We start from the raw sequence: 25,601 nt of genomic DNA, 5'->3' as shown, positions 1-25,601 counted from the left end.
CAAGGTCATCCAGATTGTCCTGTAGAATATCCTGGTCCCTCTCTGTATTGGCAGTACCTCCCAGCTTTTTGTCATCCACAAACTTTATTACCGCATTCCCACTTTGTGCCAAGGTCAGTAATAATAAGATTGGTCCCAAAACCAATCCCTGAGGAACTCCACTAGTAACCTCCTTCCAGCCTGACAGTTTTCCTTTCAGTATGACCCATTGTATTCTCCCTTTTAACCAGTTCCTTATCCACCTTTCAGTTTTCATATGATCCCTGTCTTTTCCCATTTAGCTAATAATTCCCCATGTGGAACAGTATCAAATGCCTTACTGAAATCAAGGTAAATTAGATCCACTGCATTTCCTTTGTCTAAAAAATCTGGTACCTCCTCAAAGGAGGTCAGGTTGGTTTGGGATCTGCCTTTTGTAAAACCATGTTGTATTTTGGCCCAGTTACCATTGACCTCAACATCCTTAACTACTTTCTCCTTCAAAGATTTTTCCAAGACCTTGCATACTACAGATGTCAAACTAACGGGCCTGTAGTTACCCGGATCACCTTTTTTTCCTTTTTTTAAAAATGGGAACTGTTAGCAATTCTCCCGTCATATAGTACAACCCCTGAGTTTACAGATTCATTAAAAATTCTTGCTAATTGGCTTGCAATTTCATGTGCCAGTTCCTTTAATATTCTTGGATGAAGATTGTCTGGGCCCTCTCAGTTTAGTTCTGTCCTTCCGATATATTTTGTACCCCAGAATGATTGTGTCCCATTGATTGATTGTCCTCAGTCCACCAAGTTTCTGTGATCCCAGTTACATCAATATCCTCCTTTAACACTAGGCACTCTAGTTCACCCATCTTATTATTATTTAGACTTATAGCATTTGCATACAAGCACTTCAAAAATTTGTCACTGTCTGCCTTTTCTGATGTGTCAGATTCTTTGTGAATGTTTCTTGTCTGATCTGGTCCATACTTGATCCTCTTCCATCCTATCCTCCTCACTAAAACCTAGAGAATCTCTATCAATAGACTCTCCTCTAAAAGAAGTCTGTCTGATCCACGTGCTCCTCTGCAGCAATCAGCTTTCCACCATCTCTTAGTTTAAAAAGTGCTCTGCAACCTTTTTCATGCTAAGTGCCAGCAGTCCGGATCCACTCTGGTTTAGGTGGAGCCATCCTTCCTGTGTCGGCTTTCCCCATCCCAAAAGTTTCCCCAGTTCCTAATAAATCTAAACCCCTCCTCCCTACACCATCATCTCATCCATGTATTGAAACTCTGAAGCTCTGCCTGCCTACCTGGCCCTGCGTGTGGAACTGGAAGCATTTCTGAGAATGCCACCATAGAAGTCCTGGATTTCAGTCTTTCCTAGCAGCCCAAATTTGGCCTCCAGGATGTCACTCCTACCCTTCCTTATGTCATTGGAACCTATATGCACCACGACCGCTGGCTCCTCCCTAGCACTACACATAAGTCTGTCTAGATGCCTCGAGAGATCCGCAACCTTCACACCAGGCAGGCAAGTCACCATACGGTTCTCTCGGTCATCACAAACCCAGCTATCTGTGTTTCTAATGATCGAATCTCCCATTACTAACACCCGCCTTTTCTAATGACTGGATTTCCTTCCCCTGGGAGGTAACATCAGTGTGAGAGGATACCCCAACGTCATCTGGAAGGAAGGTCTCAACTATGGGACTGTTTGTCCCTGCTCCTGTTGACTGCTCTCCTTCCCTGAGCCTTTCATCCTCCTTAACAGTGCAGGGGTTGTCTGACCGGAGGTGGGACAATTCCACAGTGTCCTAGAAAGCCTCATCAACATACCTCTCTGCCTCCCTTAGCTCGTCCAGTTCCGCCACCCTGGCTTCCAAAGCCTGTACGTGGTCTCTCAGAGCCAGGAGCTCCTTGCACCGAGTGCACACATACACCACCTGCCCACAGGGCAGATAATTATACATGCTACACGAAGCACAATAAACAGGATAGCCCCCACTCTGCTGCTGGGCTTCTGCCTGCATTTTCTCCTACAGCTGCCTAGGTTAATGAAAGGGTTTTTGTTTTAAATCAAGAAGTTTTTGATTATAATTTAGTTTAAAGGTTTTAAAGAATGGTAAGTGTACCTTCCCTCCTTCCCACTCCCCTTCCAAACTCCCTGCCAAAACTCCCTGTTAGCAGCCCCTGTTCACAAAAGCTCTTAGGAGGTATATCTAACTCTCACCATTCTAGTCCTCTGATTCTGAGAGTTTTGAATTTTCGTGGAAAAGTTATCTTTCATGAGTCACTGAATTGACACAAGTCTGCAATATTCTAAGCATCCATAGATGAGATGCCATATAGGCAGCAGCATTGCAGATTTCATTACACCTGCCTACTAACGTGCTTTGATCTGATGGACCATTAGATATAGGGAAGAAAGGATAGTTTGGTCCAGCGGTTCTCAAATTGTGGGTTGGGACCCCAGAGTGGGTCACAGTCCCATTTTAATGGGGTTGCCAAGGCTGGTTTAGACTTGCTAGGGTCCAGAAGCAAAGCCCAAGCCTGAGGGCTTCAGCCCTGGACGGCGAGGCTAAAGTTATAGGCCCCCTACCTGGGGCTGAAGCCCTTGGGCTTCGGCTTTGATCCCCTAGCCTGGGGCAGTGGGGCTTTGGCTTTGTTTTCTCTCCCCACTCTTCCCCCCGGGTCATGGGGCTTGGATGGGCTCCAGCTTCAGTCCCCACTTCTGGGGTCCTGTAGTAATTTTTGTTGTCACAAGGGGGTCACAGTGCAATGACATTTGAGAACCCCTGATTTAGTCTCCTTCGGGGTCTATTGGTCTTTGCCTTTCTCCTGAAGCTGCCCACAAGAAACATAAGTTTAAATGACTCTTGTATAGTAAAGATGTATCTGCTAAGCACCAGACTCAGATTAAAACCTTCTGCAAAAGGCACCAAATGACTATTAGTTAGTAACTTTTGATTACTACTCATCTGGGTCTGTCAAAATTCCTTCTCCACTCTGAATTTTAGGGTACAGATGTGGGGACCTGCATGGACACTTCTAAGATTAATTACTAGCTTAGATCTGGTACACTGCCACCATCCAGAACTCCAGTGTCTGGAGCATTCTCTGTCCCCCCCCCAAAACTTTCCCCTCCCTGGATTGCCTTGAGGAACTTCCCAGTTCCCTGGAGAACACAGATCCAAATCCCTTGGATCTTAAAACAAGGAGAAATTAACCATTCTCTCTCCTTTCCCCTCACCAATCCCTGGTGACTCCAGATCCAATCCCCTTAGATCTTAAAACAAGGAAAAATCAATCAGGTTCTTAAAAAGAAAGCTTTCAATTAAAGAAAGAAAAGTAGAAATCATCTCTGTAAAGTCAGGATGGAAAATACTTTACAGGGTAATCAGATTCATATAGCCCAGAGGAACCCCCTCTAGTCTTAGGTTCAAAGTTCTAGCAAACAGAGGTAAAATCCTCAGCAAAAAAAGGGACATTTACAAGTTGAGAAAACAAAAGTTAGACTAACACGCCTTGCCTGGCTGTTACTTAGAAGTTTGAAACATGAGAGACTGATTCAGAAAGATTTGGAGAGCCTGGATGTACATCTGGTCCCTCTTAGTCCCAAGAGCAAACAACCCCCAAAACAAAGAGCACAAACAAAAGACTTCCCTCCACCAAGATTTGAAAGTATCTTGTCCCCCTATTGGTCCTCTGGTAAGGTGTCAGCCAGGTTTACTGAGCTGCTTAACCCTTTACAGGTAAGAGACATTAACCCTTAACTATCTGTTTGACAGGGTCAAACACAGCCCAGTGATCTATAACTGAAATCTGTTTCCCCTCACCAATCCCTTAGGCCAGGGGTCCCCAACACAGTGCCTGCAGGGCATCTAAGTTAGCTCACATACTGGCCAGCAGACGAGCATCCGCCGAAATGTCACCGACAAGCTGCATCATCCAGAGGCGTCGTCGCCGAAATGCTATCAATTTTCAGTGGTGTTTCAGCAGCGACGTCTCTGGATGGTGTTGCATTTCGGCGGCGACGCCTATTGACGTTGCCGCCTGTTGGCGGAATTTCGGCAAATGCTCGACCACCGCCACGGTCCTCCGTGGCTTGTCTGGTGCTTGCCAGACGAAGTTTGGGGACCACTGCCTTAGTCCAACTCTTCCAGCTCTTATTTTCTTCTGTCCTTCAATTTTTTTGTCCCTTTGTGTTCACATTAGCAGATTTTAGATTTTAAATTCTTCAGGGCAGGGGTGATCATTCATATATTTTGAATGATGCTAACTGCATTGATGCTTATCTTAAGAAGTTATTTGTTGACCTGTATGCTGGAGAGGGAAGATGTTACAATGATTCCACTAAGTTAACTTCTCAAAGTTCACCAGTTCTTAGCTATTCTCTCTTGTGATGTGTGTGTGTGATGGGGCAGAAGCCAGAGAAATAGTCTAGAGCAGAAATAAAGACACTAAAGAAAAAAGGACTAGGAAGGCAGAAAGAAGAAAAGGGTGGATGCAGTGGCAGAAGCTCTGTTTCGGCATAGGAGGAAAACACAAATGTGGTGCAATGCAGTAGTTGATATGTCACTAATTTTTTTTTTTTTTTTTTTTTTTATAAAAAAAGAGAGAAGTGTACTAACCTTACTAGTCTAGAGATCAGGAGTTTAGCTTTATGGGTACTGAAACTTGCACTGAAGAGATTCAAACTATACTTACGCTCCACTTGAATTGCTACCCGATCAGTTTATTATTCAGAAACACGAAGTGGTTGTCCATTGTGTTTCTTTAAGGTGAGGATTAATCAATATTGCCTTGTTCTAAAAAGAAGCTAGGCTTCTGGGTTCAATGAGATCTCAGAATAACTTATTTGGGAGGTAGCTTATTAACTAGGCTAAACTTTAACAATGTCTTACCTTGTTTTCCAGAGAACCTAGCTTCTATACTTTTGAGTAATAGGTGGCCAAATGGATTGCAGTAGAATGCATCAAATTTATTAAGAAAACTGATGGGGAAAGATCTTGGAATATATTGCATATCTCTGTATTTTGTTGGAGTCTTATGTTCACTTGAATTAGTTTTCTCCAAAACATAATGGCTGAAGGGCTGTTTAAGGGACAAGAAACTTGAAGCAAGGTTGCTTCACTAAGGCTATTGCTTTTAAAAATGCATGAGTAACTGGTTATTTTTGGTTTTTTAGTTGAGGGATGAAAATTACATGACTTTCCCTATTCTCTAATATAACAGAAAAGAAACTTGCCAAGAATCTTCTGAGATAATATTGTCCAATATATCCTTCTTACAAACTGTTCCAATTACAAAGATTCATTATGATTCACTTGTCAACGGTTTGTCTCAAACTAATGCTGATTTAAATGTTCTTCACTCGCTGTAGCTCTCATAATGCTTTAATGAACATTTCTTGGGTTTATGAGCTACTGAAGTTGCTTATTTTAATATTTCTTAGCATTCTTATTTTTGGTGAGGAGGCATAGTATCTATGCTGAGAGATTACATGAAGAAAGCGAAGTTACTGGCATTTAAAAGTAGTTTTGTGTACAGATCTTCCACCCTTTCTTCACTGACTTTCATTTAGTAGAGTGGAGTTGTTTGACAGTGAGTTCATAAGAAAATTGTGCTTCAGTACTAGGGTTGCCAACTTTCTAATAGCAGAAATCTGAACATTCTTGCCCTGCCCTGCGCCAAGGCCCCAACCCCTGCTTAGTCCATCCCCGCTTCCTCCATCACTCATTGATCCCCACCCTCACTCACTTTCACCAAGCTGAGGCAGGGATTGGGGGTACAGGAGAGGGTTTGGGGTTCGGGCTCTGGGAGAGTTTGGGTGCTGTGGGGATAAGAGGCAAGGGGCTGGGGAGTGGGGTCTGACCAAGCTATGCTTGCTTTGGGCAGCTCCTGGAAGCGACTGGGATGTCCGACTCCTAGGCTCAGGGCAGCCAGGTGGCTCTGCATGCAGGCACCACCTCCTCAGCTCCCATTGGCTGTGGCTTCCGGCCAGTGGGAGCTGCGGAGTCAGGTGCACGAAGAGGGGGCAGCTCACGGAGATCCCCTGACCGCCCCTGTGCCTAGGATTCAGACATGCTGGTTGCTTCTGGGAGCAACGCAGAGCCAGAGCAGGTAGGGAGCCTGCCCTGGCCCCACTGCACTAGCAACCAGACTTTTAGTAGCTATTAAAATCTGCCGGATTGTTTTCAATGGCCACCAGGAGATTGATGCCGATTCCGGTAGACTCCTGGCCAGTGCGGGCGGGTTGGCAACCCTATCCAGTATGTCTCAGTGCATGTATGAAATATTTTGTCATTTATGGGTCCTGTGGCCACATAACATGGCATGTACAGTTTGGAATTATGAATTTGTAGACAAAATATTTTTCAATGGTCTCTCATTTCAATGGTCTCTAGGTAAGGAAGCATAATTATCTTACTGCAGAACTCCACAGAAGAAAGATGTGTTGTATTGAAAACAAATACTTTTTCCTAAAGCAATATGCAGATCTAACTTAAATATGTTTATGTAGATGTTAAAATTATCTCAATAGTTGCAAATTGTGTATTCTTAATTTAAGGGTTTCAAAAATGTATGTTTCATTCAGATTGTGTTTTTTTTTTTTTTTTCTTTTTAAGTAATGCAGTTATTTTTCTCATTGCAGACGTAACCAGGGATCATGTACCCATTTATTTTACATTAGTCTATAGCAGGGGTTGGCAAACTTTCAGAAGTGGTGTGCTGAGTCTTCATTTATTCACTCCAATTTAAGATTTCGCATGCCAGTAATATTAACAGTTTTTAGAAGGTCTCTTTCTATAAATCTATAATATATAACTAAACTATTATTGTGTGTAAAGTAAATAAGGTTTGTAAAATGTTTAAGAAGCTTCATTTAAAATTAAATTAAAATGCAGAGCCTCCTAGACCGGTGGCCAAGACCCGGGCAATGTGAGTGCCACTGAAAATCAGCTCATGTGCCACCGTTGGCACGCATGCCATAGGTGCCTGCCTCTGGTCTATAGAACCAAAACTTTGATTTTGTGATTTTTTTTTTTTTAAAGTGAGAGTGTAAAAAATTGAGTAGAAATGTCATTAATCTTAAATTTTACACGATGAATTCAGAGAGAGCAGTATTGTGCCAGTACTACAGGATTAGAAAGAGAAAATAACTAGACTATTTTATGATCCAAGATGGATGAAATTTGAAAAGAACATACCACATGCAGTATAGTGAAAATTAAGCTAGGCTTGTGAATGTTTCCATTATCATTCTGTGTGTGAGGTACAGTTTTTTTCATGACTCAACTTTACATGCCTTTCAAAGTTTGTAGCAAAACTTATGCAAGTTTATTTTTGTTTTAAAATCTTGTGCTGAAATACTTAAGGTAAATCATATATTATGGGGACTGTTGCTAAGGTAAGTTTTTTATTTTAGTCTCAAGTTTTTAAAGGCATTCTTTGTGGCTCATTCTGATCAACTGAAAACTTTCAGAAACTGTCAGGATTGTAGAGCCATTATAATATTAATTCGCTATTGTAAGTCTTTGTATAGTAGATAGTCTGAGCACTTTAGAAAGTTATGAAAATTGTAGTATAGCTAGCTAGAGCACTGTTTATAAATTGAAAACCTATTGTAGGTCCCAGCTAAGTAAGAAACCAGAGCGGAAAACGTTTGCCATACTCAGAGCCTGCCACTCCCCTTTTGAGTTTTTTTTTTTTTTTTTTTTTGTGGGGGGGGGAGGGGAAAGAGTGTTAACCCTGCTAGAGTTCTTTAGCTGTTACATTTCAAAGATGGTATTTTACATCTTAACATGAGTAAGTTTTTATACCATTGCTTACGTGGTCTCAGCACATAACTAATTATTATTCCAAGTAATCCTAATGGGCTTTCTTGCAATCCCACAAGGGTTTTTATTACTGTAATACACTATATTATCAGAACGAACTTATCTAAAAACAGTATTTACTCAAAGTATTCCAGAGTATGTCTACTTTATCTAGTATATTGGAAGTGTTTCTCTTCAGGAGTAATACCAGAGATTGTATTCCAGATGAAACTCTCCACTGATTCAGAAGCTGGTGATGTAGGCAAAAAGTCACTCACGTACTGATCTTCAGAAGCAATTATAGTTGGAAGTACCCAAATTCAAAAAAGCTTTTAGTCCAATTCTTTGTTCAACTGATCAGATTTTCCCATTCTTCTAAATCATGTGCCAGTGTGTAGTATTTCTGCAATAATGTAGAGTTTTTGACTGATTATACATTTTACTGTTTGAACATCTGCCATTCAGTTTTGCCATTGTGAATTCTTGTAAATTAAATACATTTAAATTTCAAATGCAATAATGAGAAACTGCTTATTGGCAGGCTCTTTCTCCTGTTGCTCTTAGTTCTCGCTTTTTATTTGGTCTGATAGAATTAAAATATCAACTTTCATCTAGTTTTGCTGAAGTTCAGATGCATGTCGTTGAGCTTTTTTTTTAAGTTGGCATAAAATTTGTTTTTTAAATGGGCATTTTCATTCAAATTGAAACTTGTTACAGCATGTAAAGCTTTCTCATGCTGGCTTGGCAATGCGGTTGCAGCATTTGTTTCTAACAGGAACTTTGCAGTTCACTATTTTTCCCTCATTCCTTTCTATCTCCTGAGCAACATTGGACATTTAGGACATGGAAATGCTTTAGGTAGCTGAAGGTGTTATGCACCACACTTTAGCACCTGATCATGAAAATGCAATTGTGCACTGAGCTTGCTTATGTGAGAAGTCCCAATGAATTGTTGCTTTAGGACTACTCCATGATAGTAAACACTACATGTGGTAGTAAGATTTAACATTATGTGTCTAACTTACCCAATTCAGGCCTAGTTGTATAATGCTGGGAACATATTACTATTATGGTTTCAAAGCTTGAAATACTATAATGTTAGCACTTGTTTAAAAAAGGCAAAAAACTATTGCTCAACTATCACCCAAATTTAATGGTTGGGTCAATTTTTAAATGTTTAGTCTCAAGGGAACACTGACATCAAATTAGAGGAGATGGGTTTGTTGTCTTTTACTGCACTGTATGTTAAGATGAACTTTCTTGCTCTGTCAAAAGCAAGATGAGTGAACCTTTTTTTTTTTTTTTTTTTTTTTTTTTTTTTTTTTTTTTTTTTTTTTTTTTTTTTTTTTTTTTTTTTTTTTTAGAAAGATGGTTAATTTGTCTGAAGGTCTGTGAAACCTTTTTATAGTGAATCTTTTCATGCAAATCCCCAAGACCTGCTAATGTGTTCTAACAAATTATTTTATAGGGCCTTATTGATTTAATAAAGATTGATGTGGAAAATTATAAGACTAATATTAAAAGTTACATTATCAAATGGGTACATGGATAAAGTCTGAATTTAGACTGCTGAGTTGCAATATATGGAGAAATAGATGGGTTTTAGAAAAGTGCAAAGGAGTGTTTCCATCTGGGGAACCCAGTGAGCATCAATACTCATGGAAAACACTGCAGTTCCTGGGATGGTTTTTATAAGACGAGGCTACAAAAAAAATTTTAAACTGCTAAATTTTTAGTGCAGCACCTTTCAGGAATTAGAAATATTTTAAACTATTTCGGTTAATCACGAAGAATGATTGCATTTTCATTCACTGGTCTGGTTTTTTTTACGATACTTAATTAAAATTCCACTTCTCAAGATATCCACATAACTGACAGGTATCTCACAAATGAAGTTTCGCTATAAATGGGCTTCACAAATTCTAGTCAATAAAATGCTGCCAGTAATGCAATAAGAGAGAACTGCACATTCTAGTTCACAGCACTAGCTTTTAGCTCCTCAAAATATTCAGGAAACTAAAAGTTACATGATAAATTATTATTCAGACAGACATTGAGGTTATTTGACTGAACATGAAAGTTTAATATCTTAATTGGCATCAGTTTACTGCCAAACTTTTTACATGCTTTAGTTAACTTCTCATATTACATAAACATGCTGCTCAGAACCCTTATACAATGAGAATCCTGTTGCTCTTAACATGTTCATATGACTCTTACCTAGCACCTCAAAGTATTAATATGTAGTCTCATCTAAAATAAATACGCTGAATTGGGTTGGGGCGGGGGGAGATTTAGAAATTATAATGCATGATTTATCTTGCATCAGTAAAAGTACTAATACAAATTCAGTTGTATAAGGGAATCTTCCTATGCAATTTAACTTGGTTCTTTTACTATATTTTTCTTCTCTTTATCTTTTTAATTTCTGTTTTAAAAAATTGCACTCAAGATGCCTTTGCAGCTTCTCCTGGAGAAGCCCCTGCGGCACCTGAAGGGGCAGCAGCACCAGCTACCCCAACCGCTGTAGCAGCAGCTCTTGATGCATGTTCAGGAAATGGTGGGTTTTATGTCATCAGTCTCTTGTGTGTGTTAAACTACATGGCAGTGTGTTTTTTCTGAAATATCAGTCAACCTTTTTTTCCTTAGTACTTAGTAGGTAGTTGATCAAAAACATAGAACTTTGAGACAGAAGAGCATTCTTCACATAACTGCATGTGTCTTCTGTCAAAGCGAGTATCCTTTCTCCGTACATTTATTCAGTAGCACTACTGAATAATTTTGACAATGCTGAGTGTTTGTAAGCAGCAACAAGTTTAATATCCTGTTAATGTTTTGGAGACTGACCTGTTATCTTCTGTTAACTTCATCTGCTGCATTTCAATCTTGCCTAACAAACCTTTCAAAAAAAATAAAAAAACAACTTTACATTCATTCCCCAAACTTTCCACTTTTATAAAATACTGAATAGCTTTCCCAGATCAGTAGGATAGATGTTACAGAGAAGTCAATAGCCTAGTCATTGTGTATATCTGCTGTGTATGTATGTTACCCATAGTTATGCTTGATTTTTGCTAACTTCCTCCCTTACTGATCCTATATATATATATATATATATATTCTCTGCTTTCCTTTTTACAAGACCCATTTGCCCCATCTGAAGGTAGTGCAGAGGCTGCTCCTGAGCTGGACCTCTTTGCTATGAAGCCAACTGAGACCAGTGTTCCTGTAGTTACCCCTACTAGTGCAGCTACTCCAGCTCCCACAACTACTCCTTCTCCAGCTGCCACTGCTGCCACTGCTACTACTGCTACAGCAACTACCACTACCACCACAGCCACCACATCTGCCACCACCACTACCACCACTTCAGCTCCTCCTGCTCTAGATATCTTTGGTGGTAATTGTTTTTAAGTCTTTGATTCTGGTGGATTGAACTCTGGTTTGTCAAATAAATGTACAGCATACACTATCATTATTGCACGTATACTGTATATTAGAAGGTTCTTTACAGACAAAGATCCAGTCTTTTAAAATTCTCCAAATACGATGTGCAAAACTGAAAAGTTATTGCTTTCAGTCCTGTCTTCCAAAATGAGTTAGATGTGTATATTCTTGGTCTTAGATTTATTTGAGTCTGCTCCTGATGCTCCCGCAGTGCCTAAACCAGATGCTACTCCTAGCATAGACCTGTTTGGTACAGGTAAAGATAAAAAGATCCTTTCCCACAATGTAGTGGGGTTGGTTTTTTGTTGTTGTTGTTGGTTGTTGTTTTTTTTTCCTTTTAAATGCCCTCTCATTTGAAACTTACAGCATAAGCTGACTTTGATTTTAAACACAGTACTTACTACTTCTACTTGGTTTTTCTTTTACTTCTGGAAGATACTTTTTCATCTCCACCACAGGGAACTTCTCCTGTGCCTGAGAGTTCTCTCACTGCTGATCTCTTATCTGGTGAGTGCTTGTTTCACAGGACACTACAGATTTTCAGTCCTTTCCCAAGTAAAAATAAATTATTGATTTATGCTTGTTTAGGGATTTGAAAGGGGATTCTCAATCTATAATACCTCAAATGTTTCAGTGATAAATTGTAGTGCATGTTATTCCTGAAGAATATTTTCTAATGGTCACAATAGTCAAATAGGTCTTAAAAATAAAACTTCAGATTTATTTTGCCAGCTCCACTGAAGTTATCTATACTGGTGGTAGATGACATGTATGTATAGCCTTAATTTTTCAGAAAATAAGTGCTACACTGTGCACAACAAAGCTGTCATCTTCATGAACAGTTTTTAAAAACTAATATATGCAAAACTTCACATCCTTTCTGATTGGGGTGTTGTAGATTTGGAATCTCAACTAATGTACATGTCCTGTAGTGCTAACTGGTGGAGTCTAAGTGTGGATTTCAAAATATTTAGTTATCATTGCTATTAACTTGCTGATACTAAATATTGTCTGTCATATGTCTACTGCAGTGGATGCATTTGCAGCACCATCTTCTCTACCCGCTGCCTCTCCAGCAAAAGTGGATTCTTCAGGTGTGATTGACCTATTTGGTGGTGGGTATTTCTCCTTCCTCACCACTTGCAAGTTAAATCATTTCATTTCAGATACATTTACACTGTTTTCGTGTTGGCAGTTGCAATTTCCTCTTTTCACAGTTTAGCTCATGCAGTGTTGCAGCTGAACAACTTTGTATGTATTGAAGTCTTCCTATCCAAAAACTCACTAAAACTTAAACTGCAAATAAATGGTTGCAACACTTCTATTCCATCATCCATCCTAATTGTATTCACCATTCTATCATCTATATTCAGTGGATGAGTTGTCTTTCTTGATCAAGTATTTGAGTTTTCACTCTAAGTACATTATATGTAGCTGTATATTTTCTGTTGATGTTTTTCTGAGCAGCTCAACTTCTGTAAGCAACTGGAATTGGTATATAAACTAAAACAAATTGGTAAATGTGAATTTTACTAGATTATATTGAATTGATCTGAAATGGTGGAAGTTAAGAGTTGGCTATGCCTGTCCTAACTTTTATAAGACTGTACAGGCCAACACAACAGAATTTCTGTTTCATGTATTATGAAGCTATTTCTAAACTTCAGTGAAACAGTCAACTAAAATAACAGGCTTGTAGGTTGTTAAAGAGCACTTTCAGCGCTATACTTTTAGCTGGAGTTATCATTGCCTTTTATTTAATCCGTTATGTGGATCTGTGTAAGTGGCTTAACTCAAGTCGAGAATAACATACTGTAAATATAGTTGGGGTCTCCTATTGGAAAAACCTCACAGGCAAAATGTTGGTCAAAAAAATCACTATTTCTCATATGAAAATATCTCTTAGTGTTGGCTCATTGCCTTATTTCTCCACCTTGACTATATGCAATCAAAACCACTTTTTTTCTGCAATTCTGTCTGAGGTTCCCAAACATGTTTGCTCCTCATTCTGTAATTCTACCTGGTGAATGAAGTTGTCATACTACTGCTATTCATGCATTCTTTACATAGCAATGATGAATCAGAGTATTTATGTTCAACTTTTTTTTACCTTTCTTGCTGCATTGTGGAATTTACCCTGTAGATGCTTTTGGAAGTAGTGCTTCTGAACTCCAACCTGCAACCCAGACAGCTTCTAGTTCCTCAGCTTCTGCAGACTTACTGGCTGGTAATAAATATTAATTTAAATAAAATGTATGTACTTCATTATGGAAGGGTGGGTTTTTTGGATTTTTTTAGTCACACTCCTATTTTATTTCAAAATGAACCTTCGTTTTGTAGTGGAGTAAACTATAAATGTTGTTGGACAGCAGCAAAGATTTCGTAGTATTAAACATTAAGTAGCTTAAATAAAGCTGTGTATAACACATCTTACTACTTTCATGATACATCTCCTAAGTGACTGCATGATCATATTGTTCTCATGCTCTTATTCTTCCCTTTTCCTGACCCTACTTCCCTCTCCTTATTTCTCCTAATCTCCTCCTGTTGGTTCTTCCTTTAGGTTTTACTTCAGGGTTGGAAATAGGTATTATATCTACTGTATGGTCCCATGCATATTTGTGTTGCTATGTAAGTAAACAGGATAACTTTAGTTCCAGGAAACAAGAGTTGATTATAGAAGTAAACTTGCTCTAGACTAGTTACAATTTTGATAACTTTGGGGTGTAACTGCTTGTCAGTTATTAAACTAACCTCTCCATGCTAAACACTTGTCCTGTATCTTCACAGCTGTACAAGCTTTCTTTAACAAATGGAAGTATCACCATTTGTAGTTTATTTAATTTCTGAAAATATTCAGATAATGTTGTTTGAGTGCTTGCTCATGTATATTCCACAGTAGGTGTGCGTGCTCGCCGCGTGCACCGGTGACAGAAGTTTTTCCCTCAGCAGTACCTGTAGGGGGAGCACTGCTGTGACCCATGCAGTGGTGCCGCTATAGCACGCTATAAGGGGAACTGTGCACTTCCCCCGCCACCCAGTTCCTTCTTGCTGCCAGTGACGGTGCATTGGATCTACTTGCTGCAGCTCATCTCAAATCTCATTCATTGTTCAGTAGTACCTGTATCAGTTAGTTCATAAAAGTTCTAGTTTAGTTAGTTATTTTTCGGGCCAGGGCATGCCTGGGCCCCAGGGTTTAAATCGTGCGAGTCTTGCAGGCGTTAAATTCCCAGGAGTGACCTGCACACCGACTGTCTCCGCTGCCTGGGCGAATCCCACATCAGTGAGCACTGTAAAATCAAACCCAGGACAAAAAGAGAGACATTAGTCTTCGAGCACTTCTCATGGAGTTGGCACTGGTCCCTACCGCAGTGCGCTGAGTGGAATTGGCACCAGGTACTTTGTCTTCGGCGTGTGACAATCCCTCGGCACATTCCGGGGCCAGCACTGCGCTGCATCGAAAAAGCAGAAGAAGGCTTCGTCGTCGCAGAAGCGTAGAGAGAAGGCATAGGGGAGGCTAGACCCACCTTGGGCAGCCTCAGTCCCCTCCCCCACCTCCAGGCTCTAGAGCTCTGACTCAGGTCTAGTGAAGCAGCCCGATTGCGTCGACTCAGACCTCTCTGGCTGAAGTCCATATGCCTTTGACACTGGAGGCCTGCAGGTGGCCGAAGATGATATGACCCTGCAGGTGCCCGGGGCACCGCCAGCACCTGGACCCAGCTCTAGAGGCAAGCCGCTGCTGGGGGTCTCATCAGCTGATGCTGACCTGATGCAGATCTCGATTAGGAGACCACTTTCAAGGCTGCTCGTTGCCCAGTGACTTGTCAGGACACAGCCCCCAGCCTCCACTCTCGTTGCCCTCCAGGTTGTCTGGTAGGGTGCTGTCAGAGCACAGTTCTAGGCACCACTCTATGCCAAGTACAGAGTATTGGTGGAACAGGCACCAATGCCATAGATGCTCCCACTCTCGGCACAGCTACAGGAGCCGCTTCCGGCACGGATGCTGTCGCTGGTCATGCTCCAGCTTTCATGCGTTGAGGCACCACGTCCACCACTCCTGGTGGGGATCACCAGCTCCGCATCGTCATGGATCCAGGTGTCAAAGCGTCTCGAGGAGTAGCCACTTGAGGCGGTACTGTTCCTGGACGTCTGAGTCCTGGTCCCGTGGCAGACGCTATGCTGGGTACCACTGCGCATATCGCTCACATGGCACCGACAAGTCATTGGTAACCCCGACCTCGACCCACACGCAGTGCCCTATGCTTCAGGCAGGCCAACCCGAACTGCTGCTTCCACCAGTGCCACACCAGAGTCAATGGTAGGGACTCCTGTGGCAAAGCCAGTGGTGCCAGTGGACCACCTGGCCTCCCGTGCACGCCCAGCAAAGCCCTCGGTCGATAGCGGGAGCATCAGAGACTCCGTCAGTTGCATTATCCAGACCTCTGAGGGATAGATCGGTGGGTCATGGCTCCTCAGCACTGCAAGAGGAGTCAGATCAAGGGGTGGACCCCATGGCACCTGCTGCTGTGCAGAGCCTGGTACCAGCCCCTTCCCCTGCACCAGAGGACAAGACCGCTGCTCTGCCCCCATACGTACCACAGGAGGACTCAGGGCTCATCAGGAGCTGCTAAAGCAAGTAGCATCCAGTCTCCATCTCCAAGCTGAAGAGATGGAGGGACCCTCGGACTCGCTGTTTAATGTGTTGTCATCCTCAGCACCAGGCAGAGTGGCCCTCCTGCTCCATGAAGGGGTGGCCAACATCTCCAGTGCCCTCTGGCAAACACGGTCCTTCCTGGCCCCAGTATCAAAAAAGGCAGAGCCCAAATACTTCATACCCATGAAGGGACATGAATACCTCTATACTCACCCAGCTCCCAACTGCCTAGTGGTGGAATCTGTGAACTTTAGGGAAAGACAAGACTAATCAGGACCCACACCCAAGAATAAAGACTCCAAATGACTGGATTCATTTGGCAGAAAGCTTTATTCGTCCGCCAGCTTCCAGCTCCAGGTAGCCAACCACCAGGCCCTCTTCAGTCGATATGAGTTTAACCTGTGGGGGTCACAGCCAAAATTCAAGCCCTCCCTTCCGGAGCACGAAAGGAAGGAATTCAAGTCGCTGGTGGAGGAGGGTGCTGCTGTCGCAAAGACCGCTTGGAAGACTACGTAGGATGCAGCTAACACTGCTGCTCGATCCATGGCCTCGGTAGTGTCCATGCACAGGGCATTGTGGTTACTGCTATCTGGGCTCTCCACGGAGGCACAGTCTGTGATGCAGGATCTTCCCTTTGACGGCAAGAACCTGTTCACGGAACAAACAGAGGTGAGGCTCCACGGCATGAAGGGCTCATGTACCACCCTTCAAACCCTCAGGGTCTACATCCCGCCCAAGGAAAAGCCTAAGGCGCAAACCTCTCTCCCTGTGCCCCAGCCAAGATACAAGCCCGTCTGCAAGAGTTCCAAAGCTCAGAAGAGGCAGCCTCAGAGACAGTCTTGCTCTACCCCACAGCCTGGGCCCTCCAAAGGCAAGCAGCAGGGCAAGAAACAGCTTTGACTGGTTGTGGGAGGGTACCCCGGTGACCCCTGAAAGGACCCTCCCAGCAATAGTTAGTTTTCAGCAACCACTTGTCTGTGTTCCTTGTGAAATGGTCCCGAATAACATCGGACCAATGAATCCTCAGCACCATTTCCCAGGGTTATACGCTACAATGTGCCTCACACCTGCCTGCCCTCCCTCCTCCCTCCCACCTGCTGTCCAAGGACCCACGCATTTACCCCTGTTGCAGCAGGAAGTGGGTTAGCTCCTCAGCCTGGGAACTGTGGAGAAGGTTCCATGAGCATTCTGGGGGAAAGGGGTTGACTCCCATTCCTGATCCCCAAGGCAAAAGTGGGGCTCAGACCCATCCTGGATCTGCGAGGCCTTAATTGGTTCATGGCAAAACAGCAGTTTTGCATGGTCTCTCTGGCATGTATCATATCTTCTTTGGACTCTGACGATTGGTATGCGGCCCTGGATCTTCAGGACGCTTACTTCCATATCCTTCAGGACGCTTCTTCTGCTTCCTAGTAGGACAGGACTACTATCAATTTACAGTTCTCCCCTTTGACCTGTTCACTGCACCCAGTGTGTTCACGAAGTGTATGGCGGTAGAGGCGACCTACCTCAGACGCCAAGGAGCACAGATATTCCCCTACCTTGATGACTGGCTGCTCAAGGGCAGCTCGTGGTCACAGGTACACAACTACGTGAACCTGCTCTTGACCATGTGTGGCAAACTAGGTCTCCTAGTAAATGAGGCCAAGTCAACACTGGTCCTGGTGCAGAGCATAGAATTCATAGGTGTTTTCCTGGATGCCTCCAAGGCCACAGCCCACCTTCCCATGGACAGGTTCTGGACCCTGAAGGGGCTTATAGCCTCGGTCACAGAGTTTCCCGTTACCACGGCCAGGGCATGCCTATAGCTCCTGGGCCACATGGCAGCATGCATGTACGTGGTCTACCATGCCAGGCTTCGTATGAGGCCCCTCCAGCTCTGATTGGCCTCAGTTCTCCTAGGCCAAGAACAGATTGGACAAAGTCCTTTCGGTACTGGCGCAGGTGATAGCCTCGCTACAGTGGTGGTCCTGCCTGGCCAATATGCTCCAGGGAATTCCCTTCTGCGACTCCACCCCGTCACTGGACATAGTGTCCGACGTGTCCGACTTGAGCTGGGGGGCACCCATAGGGACCTCACAGACGCAAGGCTTGTGGTCCACTGGAGAGCTATCCCTTCACATAAATGTCAGGGAACTCAGGACAATACCGTTAGCCTGCATGACATTCAGCTCACAGCTACGCTGCAAGGTGGCCAGAGTACTAACAGACAACACCGCTGCGATGTTTTACATCAACAGGCAAGATGGGACAAGGTCCTTGGCCCTCTGTCAGGAAGCCCTCAGCCTGTGGGAGTTTTGTATAGCCCACAACATCTCCCTGAAGGCTTTCCACCTGTCAGGCACCAACAACACGCACACCGATCGCTTGAGCAAGGTTTTCTCTTCCCAGCACGAGTGGTCACTTCACCTGGAGGTCACTCATCAGCTCTTCAGAAAGTGGGGCACTCCCCAGGTAGACCTGTTTGCGACCCGACAGAACCGCCATTGCCACAGGTTCTGCTCCAGGGGAGGGAACACAATCTCGGACATCTTCCTCCTGTCATGGTTGGACCAACTTCTTTACGCTTTTCCTCCATTTGCCCTCATTGCCAAGGTCCTGGAGAAAGTAAATACTGACAAGGCATACATCCTTTTGATTGGCCCAGCGTGGTTCCAACAGCATTGGTATGGCACTCTCCTAGGCTTACTCGTGGCCCTTCCCTGGCTGTTGCCACTCCACCTGGACCTACTCTCCCAGGACCAGGACTGCCTCCTCTGCCCCAATCTGGCCAGCTTCCATCTGACAGCGTGGCTGATCAGTGGCTAGATGTGTTTGGAGGGAGTTGGGCATGTCCTCCTCAAAAGTGGAAGGCCATCTACACGCCGAGCCTACCTGGCAAAGTGATCCCGATTCTCCAGGTGGGTGGGCGAGTGGGGTGTTTCCCCAACAACTGCGCTGCTCCAACTTATCCTTGAGTACCTACTTCACCTTAGAACTCAAGGCCTGGCCCCTTCCTCTGTCAGGGTGCACCTGGCAGCTATTTCAGCGTTCCATCCACTCGGTTTTCTCCCATGCCATGACCAGGCCTTTCCTCAAGGGGCTAGATAGATCCTTCCCTTATGTTAGGACCCCTGTCCCTCAATGGGATCTAAATTTGATGCTATCCTGCCTTACGGGGTCCCCGTTCTACCCCTCTGGCCACATGCTCATGGTCTGACCTTTCCTGGAAGGTAACCTTCCTTGTGGCCATCACGTCAGCCCAGCGGGTCTTGGAGCTCAGGGCCCTGACCTACGACCCACCGTATGCTGTCTTTTTCACAAAGACAAAGTTCAGCTCCGCCCACACCCTGCATTCTTCCCCAAGGTGGTCTCCGTCTTTCACATGAGCCAGGACATCTTACCTGTCCTCTGCCCAAAGCCGCATACCTCTAATGAGGAGCGCCACCTCCAATGTGTGCAGGGCTCTGGCCTTTTATCTGGATCAGGCTAAGCAGTTCCACAGGTCTTCACAACTCTTTGTTGCTTCGGCTGAGTGCATGAGGGGCCAACCAATCTCCACCCAGAGGCTTTCCCGATGGATTACATCATGCATCCACACGTGCTACAGCCTAGCAGGGGTTCCTGCACCACCTATTTTATTGGCTCACTCGACAAGGGCTCAGGCCTCGTCGGCTGCGTTTGTGGCCCATGTCCCTATCTAGGACATCTGTAGGGCCACTACCTGGTCCTCAGAACACACATTTATGTAGCATTGTGCGATCGTCTCCCACACCAGGGATGACACTGTTTTTGGTAGGGCTGTGCTCTAGCCAGGTAATCTGTGATCTCCTACCCACCTCCATCAGACACAGCTTGTAATCACCTACTGTGGAATACACGTGAGCAAGCACTCAAAGAAGAAAGGACAGTTACTGTTCCATAACTGGCGTTCTTCAAGACGTGTTGCTCATGTCTATTCCACACCCCGCCCTCCTTCCCCACTGTCAGAGTTGGTCCGGCAAGAAGGAACTGAGGGTGGGGGGAGTGTGCGGTTCCCCTTATAGCGCACTATAGCAGCGCGACTCCAGGAGTCACAGCAGCGCTCCCCTTACGGGTACTGCTGAGGGGAAAACTTCTGGCACTGGTGAGTGGATGTGGCGCGCACGCACACTTACTGTGGAATAGACATAAGCAACACATCTCGAAGAACATCCTTTTTCAAAGCTCTGAAGGTATGTTAACTAATCCTTGCAAACATCACTTACTCCATTTTACATTTTGGCTAACTGAGAAGCAAAGGATAACTGCTGTTACCAGTTTGGGGAGAATGATCTATTCGGCTAAATATGTTCAGTACTGTTCTAGACTTAGCAAAGTTCTGTCCAAAAACTTTGCATTGAGAGAGAATCCAAACCAGCATCATCAGGATAAGGTCAAACATGATACAAATATTTTAAACAATGCAAACATCTAAATGAACAGCTCTCAAAATTAATATAAACTGAAGATTTAGTGAGGTGATCAGAACCTCGCAACTTCTATGTGGTACTGCTATGCTTCTTTTAAATCAAACAATATAAACTCATTTGAATTTAAATCTGTTACTGCAAAGGCATCTCTACTCGAATTATATTATAATACCTTAAAATTGCACTGTTTTGGGTTACTGATCAAAGTGGTCCTACTGTACTACTTGTGCTGCAGATTATAGCTAATAAATTAAGGTAACCTCTAAGTGATGGCTGCAATATCAGTGCATAATTTTAGTTTTTGAAGTTCCATGGAAAGTAGGATGAAAAGTTATTTTCTTCTGATTTTATTTGATCCAAACTGTGTGGAAAGTAAACTCATAGTATCCCTCAGTAAGATCTGGGACAAAGGATACTATTACAGAGGAGGAGCATAACACCCTCAGCGTTCAAAGTGTTTGTCACTCTTTGTTCATATCAGAAGGGTTTGTAAAAACCTGAACTGTGCGGAGTATGGCACCAAATCAAAACTGAGGACGTCATGCCGATTTTCAAGTTTAAGATGACTGCCTCATATCAGTCTGTTTCCTTGAAGCTTCGTTGCCAAGTGTACATGTAACGCACTACTCCTCCTGGGGGACAAGTATGACACTTACTTTTCTTCCAGTAAAAATAAATGCATATCAACCAGAAATATCCATGTACTACAGCCTCCTTTTTCCACCACTAAGTATTTGGCTTTCTTCTTTGGTGTGTACCATGTGCCAACTGTGAGAGCAGTACCCTTGTTATTGACTCGCATTAGGCAATGACCAGCTTAGAAGTATTACCTTTTTATGCTATCAAACCTGATGTGATGCCATATACTGGCTCAGATAACACAGCTACCTGTTCTACACCAAACCAAAAAGGCCACTAAATCAGTGGTGGAAAAAGTTCCTAGCCAGCTTTCCTCTAGTTTCAGGAATTGTATTTATATATTTCTAGATGGCCAAAGAATAGTCACTAACTCACTGTGACTTTGGTTCATCTAGAAAGTGAATTTGGCAAGTCCAATAACTAAAAGTGTTACCTCTTCTCTCTTGAGTTAGCAGATTGAAAATGTTGCTGTCTTTCTAATAATACTGTTCTCCCCTTTTAAATCCCTCTCTCATACATGGGCTCTTAATTCAGAATTAATGTGAAAATCTTTCCTTGCTGCCTTTCAGGTAACTACTTCATGGATGCTTGGGGTACAGCCAAGGGGGTAACCTTATTTAAAATATGGTTGCAGTCTGAAAAAGACTGTTTGAAGTGATTTCCATTATATATACAAAGTTTTCAGTTTTGTTGAATCGCTTTCAGCACTCCTAACTATAAAAACTGTTCCAGCACTTATGAACTAATTATTTGGCCCTATTTGCTAAGGCATATTCATCCCTTAAATACTTGCATACTGTCATCTTTAAAGTAAGTTTGCTTAAATCTTTCTCAGCTGGTCAGTATTAGTTTTTTTCTTCATCCACGTTCTTATATGATCCCCTTCACACAATAAGTCCTAAATAGGGGAGCTATCCTATAAAAGTAGATATGAGAATTTTTATATTGCAAGTGCTATGAGTTTCTTTTGGGGTAAATCCAAAGGAGAACACATCTCCCACCAGCATGTAAACATACGCGTGGAAAACTTACTTTCTTGTAATGAAATAGAAAGTGCCTGTTCCAGAAATGATTACATTTACTGGTTCCAAGACAGCTTCTCGAGACTGAGTATGCGGATAAACCAGGAGCCATCAAAAGCAGTCCTTGCCTTCTAATTTAGAGTCCCTCTTTTTGCTAAGTTTCATAAATGACAATTTTATAGGAGTATCTGTAGCCAATTTCATGAATGAGAACGTTGTTGGTTACTTGTACGAATATGTAAAATTGCAGAAAATGTTAAAGCAAATTTAGCAACCAATTTTCACCAGTCTCCATGTGGTTAAATTTTGAAAAAAAGTGTTAATCTGTTTGAAAACATCAAATCACAATCTTGTGTATTCAGGCTGAAAGCAATTTTACTCCCAAAAATGCAATTTCAGCATGAAAATGTGATCTATCTAGGAATATAGAAATTCCTTGAATATTTTGCATACTCATTAGTAATTGGAGTCTTCAAAATATGTTCAGTTTTCCATTGTATTGGGGGGAGGTTTTGAAAAAATTGGTGAAGTTTTGTATTAAATCAAGACTTCAGTGTGTAAAGGATGGAGGACGTGAACCTGTTTTTTGGATAACTGAGGCTTAGTTAGAACTCATCAAACCCACAGTTGCCCATCCTACCCTGCATTGAGGTATGTGATCGTACCTTTAAGCTTTATTCTTTCAGTGTTTCTGGATCCACGTGTTGACGTGCCTGTGAACAGAGGTAAAATTCCAACAGCCTCACTTACTATTAAGTAAACTATTTTTTTCCTGCCTACAGAGCTTCTTCTGCATTTTAAATCCAAAACGGATACCAGTTTGAATAACAATTTGGCAGATACAAGGCTCTGTTAAACCATAACACCATATTGCTAAGCATTTGTTTGTTTCAGATAATGGCAGATCTATAACCTGCAGCCTAATCCAGTTCTAAATTTGAAATCCTCTTGATTTCTCATAGTTCTTTGAAGGCTTGTCCTCCAAGGTTTTTGAATGCTTAGTTTTAGTGAAAGTGCAGAGGGATCTGAAGCGACATGTGTCCTTCAGGACAAAGTTTGAGAGCCTATGGGATGCTATAAAGGTGGCTCAACTCCCTCATAAGTTTGTCTGGGTTCTAAATCTTAGTCAGTCTGATGATTGCAGCTGGTATGGGTCCCTGGAAAAAGAGGCAGTTTGAGATAATGGAGGTAATTCAAGTCTTTGTCCTAGCAGAACCCTCAAGTGGCTCTGCTAACAAAGGGAAGTCAGTGCAGGTTCTGGAAAAGTGACATTTTCTTTAGCCATTTACATGGGCTACTTAATTGTCTAGTTCCTAAATACCTTATCAGGGCCCCAGATAGAGCATTTGGCAGCTCTAGATCACATTAATTGCAATTCTCTAACTACTGTGGACTGGTCACTCTCAGCTTTGTCCAGGAATTGTCAGGCTAACTTGAGATGGAAGGGCACTAATTAGCCAGGTGTCCACGGTCGATGAGTCTAGCATAACGAAGACTGCAGCTGTCTTAATTACTAGAGGTCAGATACCTTGATCAAGGATCCAACTTGCATTGATTCAGTCTTTCCTAGATACACTTTGAACAGGCAGGCTGTTATGCCATGTACCAGCCCCTCTTTAACTGGAGATAACTGGAATATAGTGTCTTCTGTGATTGAAAAAAACTTGAAACATCATGCTGCTGGCATGGTAATCCTTGCTGCGCATAGAACTAGAAGAGACCTTGTGGGTCAAAGAGTCCAGTCTCCTGCTATCACAGACAACCTCATCGTGTAGTCCCGGTCATAAATTTGTCAGGCTCCATCTTAAAACTAGTTAGGTCATTTGCCCTCACAACTCCTGTTGTAAGGCTGGTCCAAAACCTCATTCTTCTGATTAGAAACACTCTTCTACTTTCCAGCCTAAATTTATTATTATTTATACCCTTTGTTCTTGTGCCAATATTGTTCTTCACCTTAAATAACTCTTCCTCCCTCTCTGGTGCATATCTTTCTGATGTATTCGTAGAGAGCAGTCTTATCCTTTCTCAGCCTTGTTTTTTCTAGGTTAAACAAGCTAAGTTCTTTTAGTCTCCGCCTGTAAGATAGACTCTCCATTCACCTGATAATACTAGTAGCCCTTCTCTGCACCTGTTTCAGTTTAATTCAAATTATGCTGTTATGCATCTGCTAGGTGTAGTTGCAAGTACTTTGTCACCATTCTTACCTAAAACCTTGGGAAGGAAAAGTAGCTACCCATTGTGACTTGTCAGGATCTTTTAGGTTATGTTTTTAGGTTACCAGTATCTCACGATTGCTGAGAGTGACTGATTGCGGTTAATCAACATTACTGTATCACTTGTCAGTAATCTCTAGAAAATGGTGTCAGGATCATTCCAAAGCTACTATTCCCAGAATAGTGGGCTAATGAAGTATTCTTTGGGAACGTGATGTGCTTTTTCAAAAGCTTGGGGCAAAAGTTTGATTTGGGGTTAAACTGCTATGAGAAACAATGTAAAAAAAAAGGTAAGATAAAAGTTAAAAATAAAAAAAAACTCACCAAAAGTTGTAAAACAGTAATATAAAGTATTAATTATTTAAATTGAAGGTAGTCAACTTTAGCACACTTGTGTCCAGTGTTCTCCTCCAAACATACAGGTCTGGCTGTCTTCTTCCTTATGACATTAGTCTGACATTTGAAGGTACATATTGCAATTTGTAAGTGGATAAAATGTCAGTGTTTGATCTGCCATAATCTCCCTAAAGTATCAGTTGCCATGTGTTTAAAAATGTTAATAGATTTGGTATTTTTAAGCATTCGGCATAATGTGTAGACTGACTTAAACTGTTAAGATCTGTAGTTCCTCCTTCACTCTTTTCACAAGATGAGTTCAAGGTTCTGATTTTCATTCCTGTACTTCGACATCACTAACCCCTAATGTATGCTGTGTCCTCAACCAATGCAACCAGAATCCTGACAACCTGAAATGAGTGCAACAAGAAAATACAGTATTGCAGGTTGCTGACTATTCTTGAAAACTGACTAAAATCTATGAGTAGGTCTCCCAAAGTTGCTAAGCACTTGCTGCTTCTGTTAATTTCATTGAGATTTTTGGGTGTTTTGGGTGTTGGAAAAACACGCCATAACTATCGATCCATATCTTGCTGGCAGAACTACTCAACTCATGTTACATTGGCACAGAACTCTTTTTGGGGAGAAATGTGGTGGATTATTGCTTTTATTTTAATTTTTCAGGGAAAACATGTAATGTTTTTTAACAAGAGGAGAATTTAAATCAAGGAGTCTGGGGAAAATGGTGTAGAAAGAAATCTATAAAATCATATTTTTCTTATTTATAATATGTTATAGTACTTTAAAAATCTAAAATTATAGTTGGAGACAACTTAAAAGCCCAGATATATATAAAGGATAGTGGTACCATTAATAGAATCAATGAAATTGAGGGTCAGGTTAGATAAGAACTTGGGAGAGGTGCAAAGGAGTCCCATGTGCTGTAGGAACTAATGATGGTGATTCATTTGGTTGGTTGGTGAGTCAATAGGCAGCCAGTATTTAACCAATATGAGATTAAGAGGTACTGTTGGCATTCTTGGCTACTGAAGTCAGGGTC

At 42.4% G+C, this 25,601-nt stretch overlaps 1 protein-coding gene and 1 long non-coding RNA gene across 2 annotated transcripts in view; one reads left to right on the top strand and one right to left on the bottom strand.

Annotated features, from left to right (window-relative positions):
- The window catches only part of LOC142046563 (uncharacterized), a 133,536-nt gene that overhangs the window by 3,125 nt on the left and 104,810 nt on the right, over positions 1–25,601 (bottom strand). The window lies entirely within an intron of this gene.
- The window catches only part of SNAP91 (synaptosome associated protein 91), a 166,022-nt gene that overhangs the window by 117,300 nt on the left and 23,121 nt on the right, over positions 1–25,601 (top strand). The window contains exons 17-22 of the mRNA XM_032806065.2: positions 10,253–10,360; positions 10,943–11,200; positions 11,426–11,503; positions 11,683–11,754; positions 12,279–12,362; positions 13,391–13,474. Of these exons, the coding sequence (XP_032661956.1) occupies positions 10,253–10,360; positions 10,943–11,200; positions 11,426–11,503; positions 11,683–11,754; positions 12,279–12,362; positions 13,391–13,474 (684 nt within the window). The remainder of the gene's footprint in view (positions 1–10,252; positions 10,361–10,942; positions 11,201–11,425; positions 11,504–11,682; positions 11,755–12,278; positions 12,363–13,390; positions 13,475–25,601) is intronic.

Source organism: Chelonoidis abingdonii, chromosome 3 (assembly GCF_003597395.2).
Source record: "Chelonoidis abingdonii isolate Lonesome George chromosome 3, CheloAbing_2.0, whole genome shotgun sequence".
NCBI lineage: Eukaryota > Metazoa > Chordata > Testudines > Testudinidae > Chelonoidis > Chelonoidis abingdonii.
Note: the sequence above shows the minus strand (reverse complement) of the source record. Positions and strands in the feature narration are given on the sequence as shown.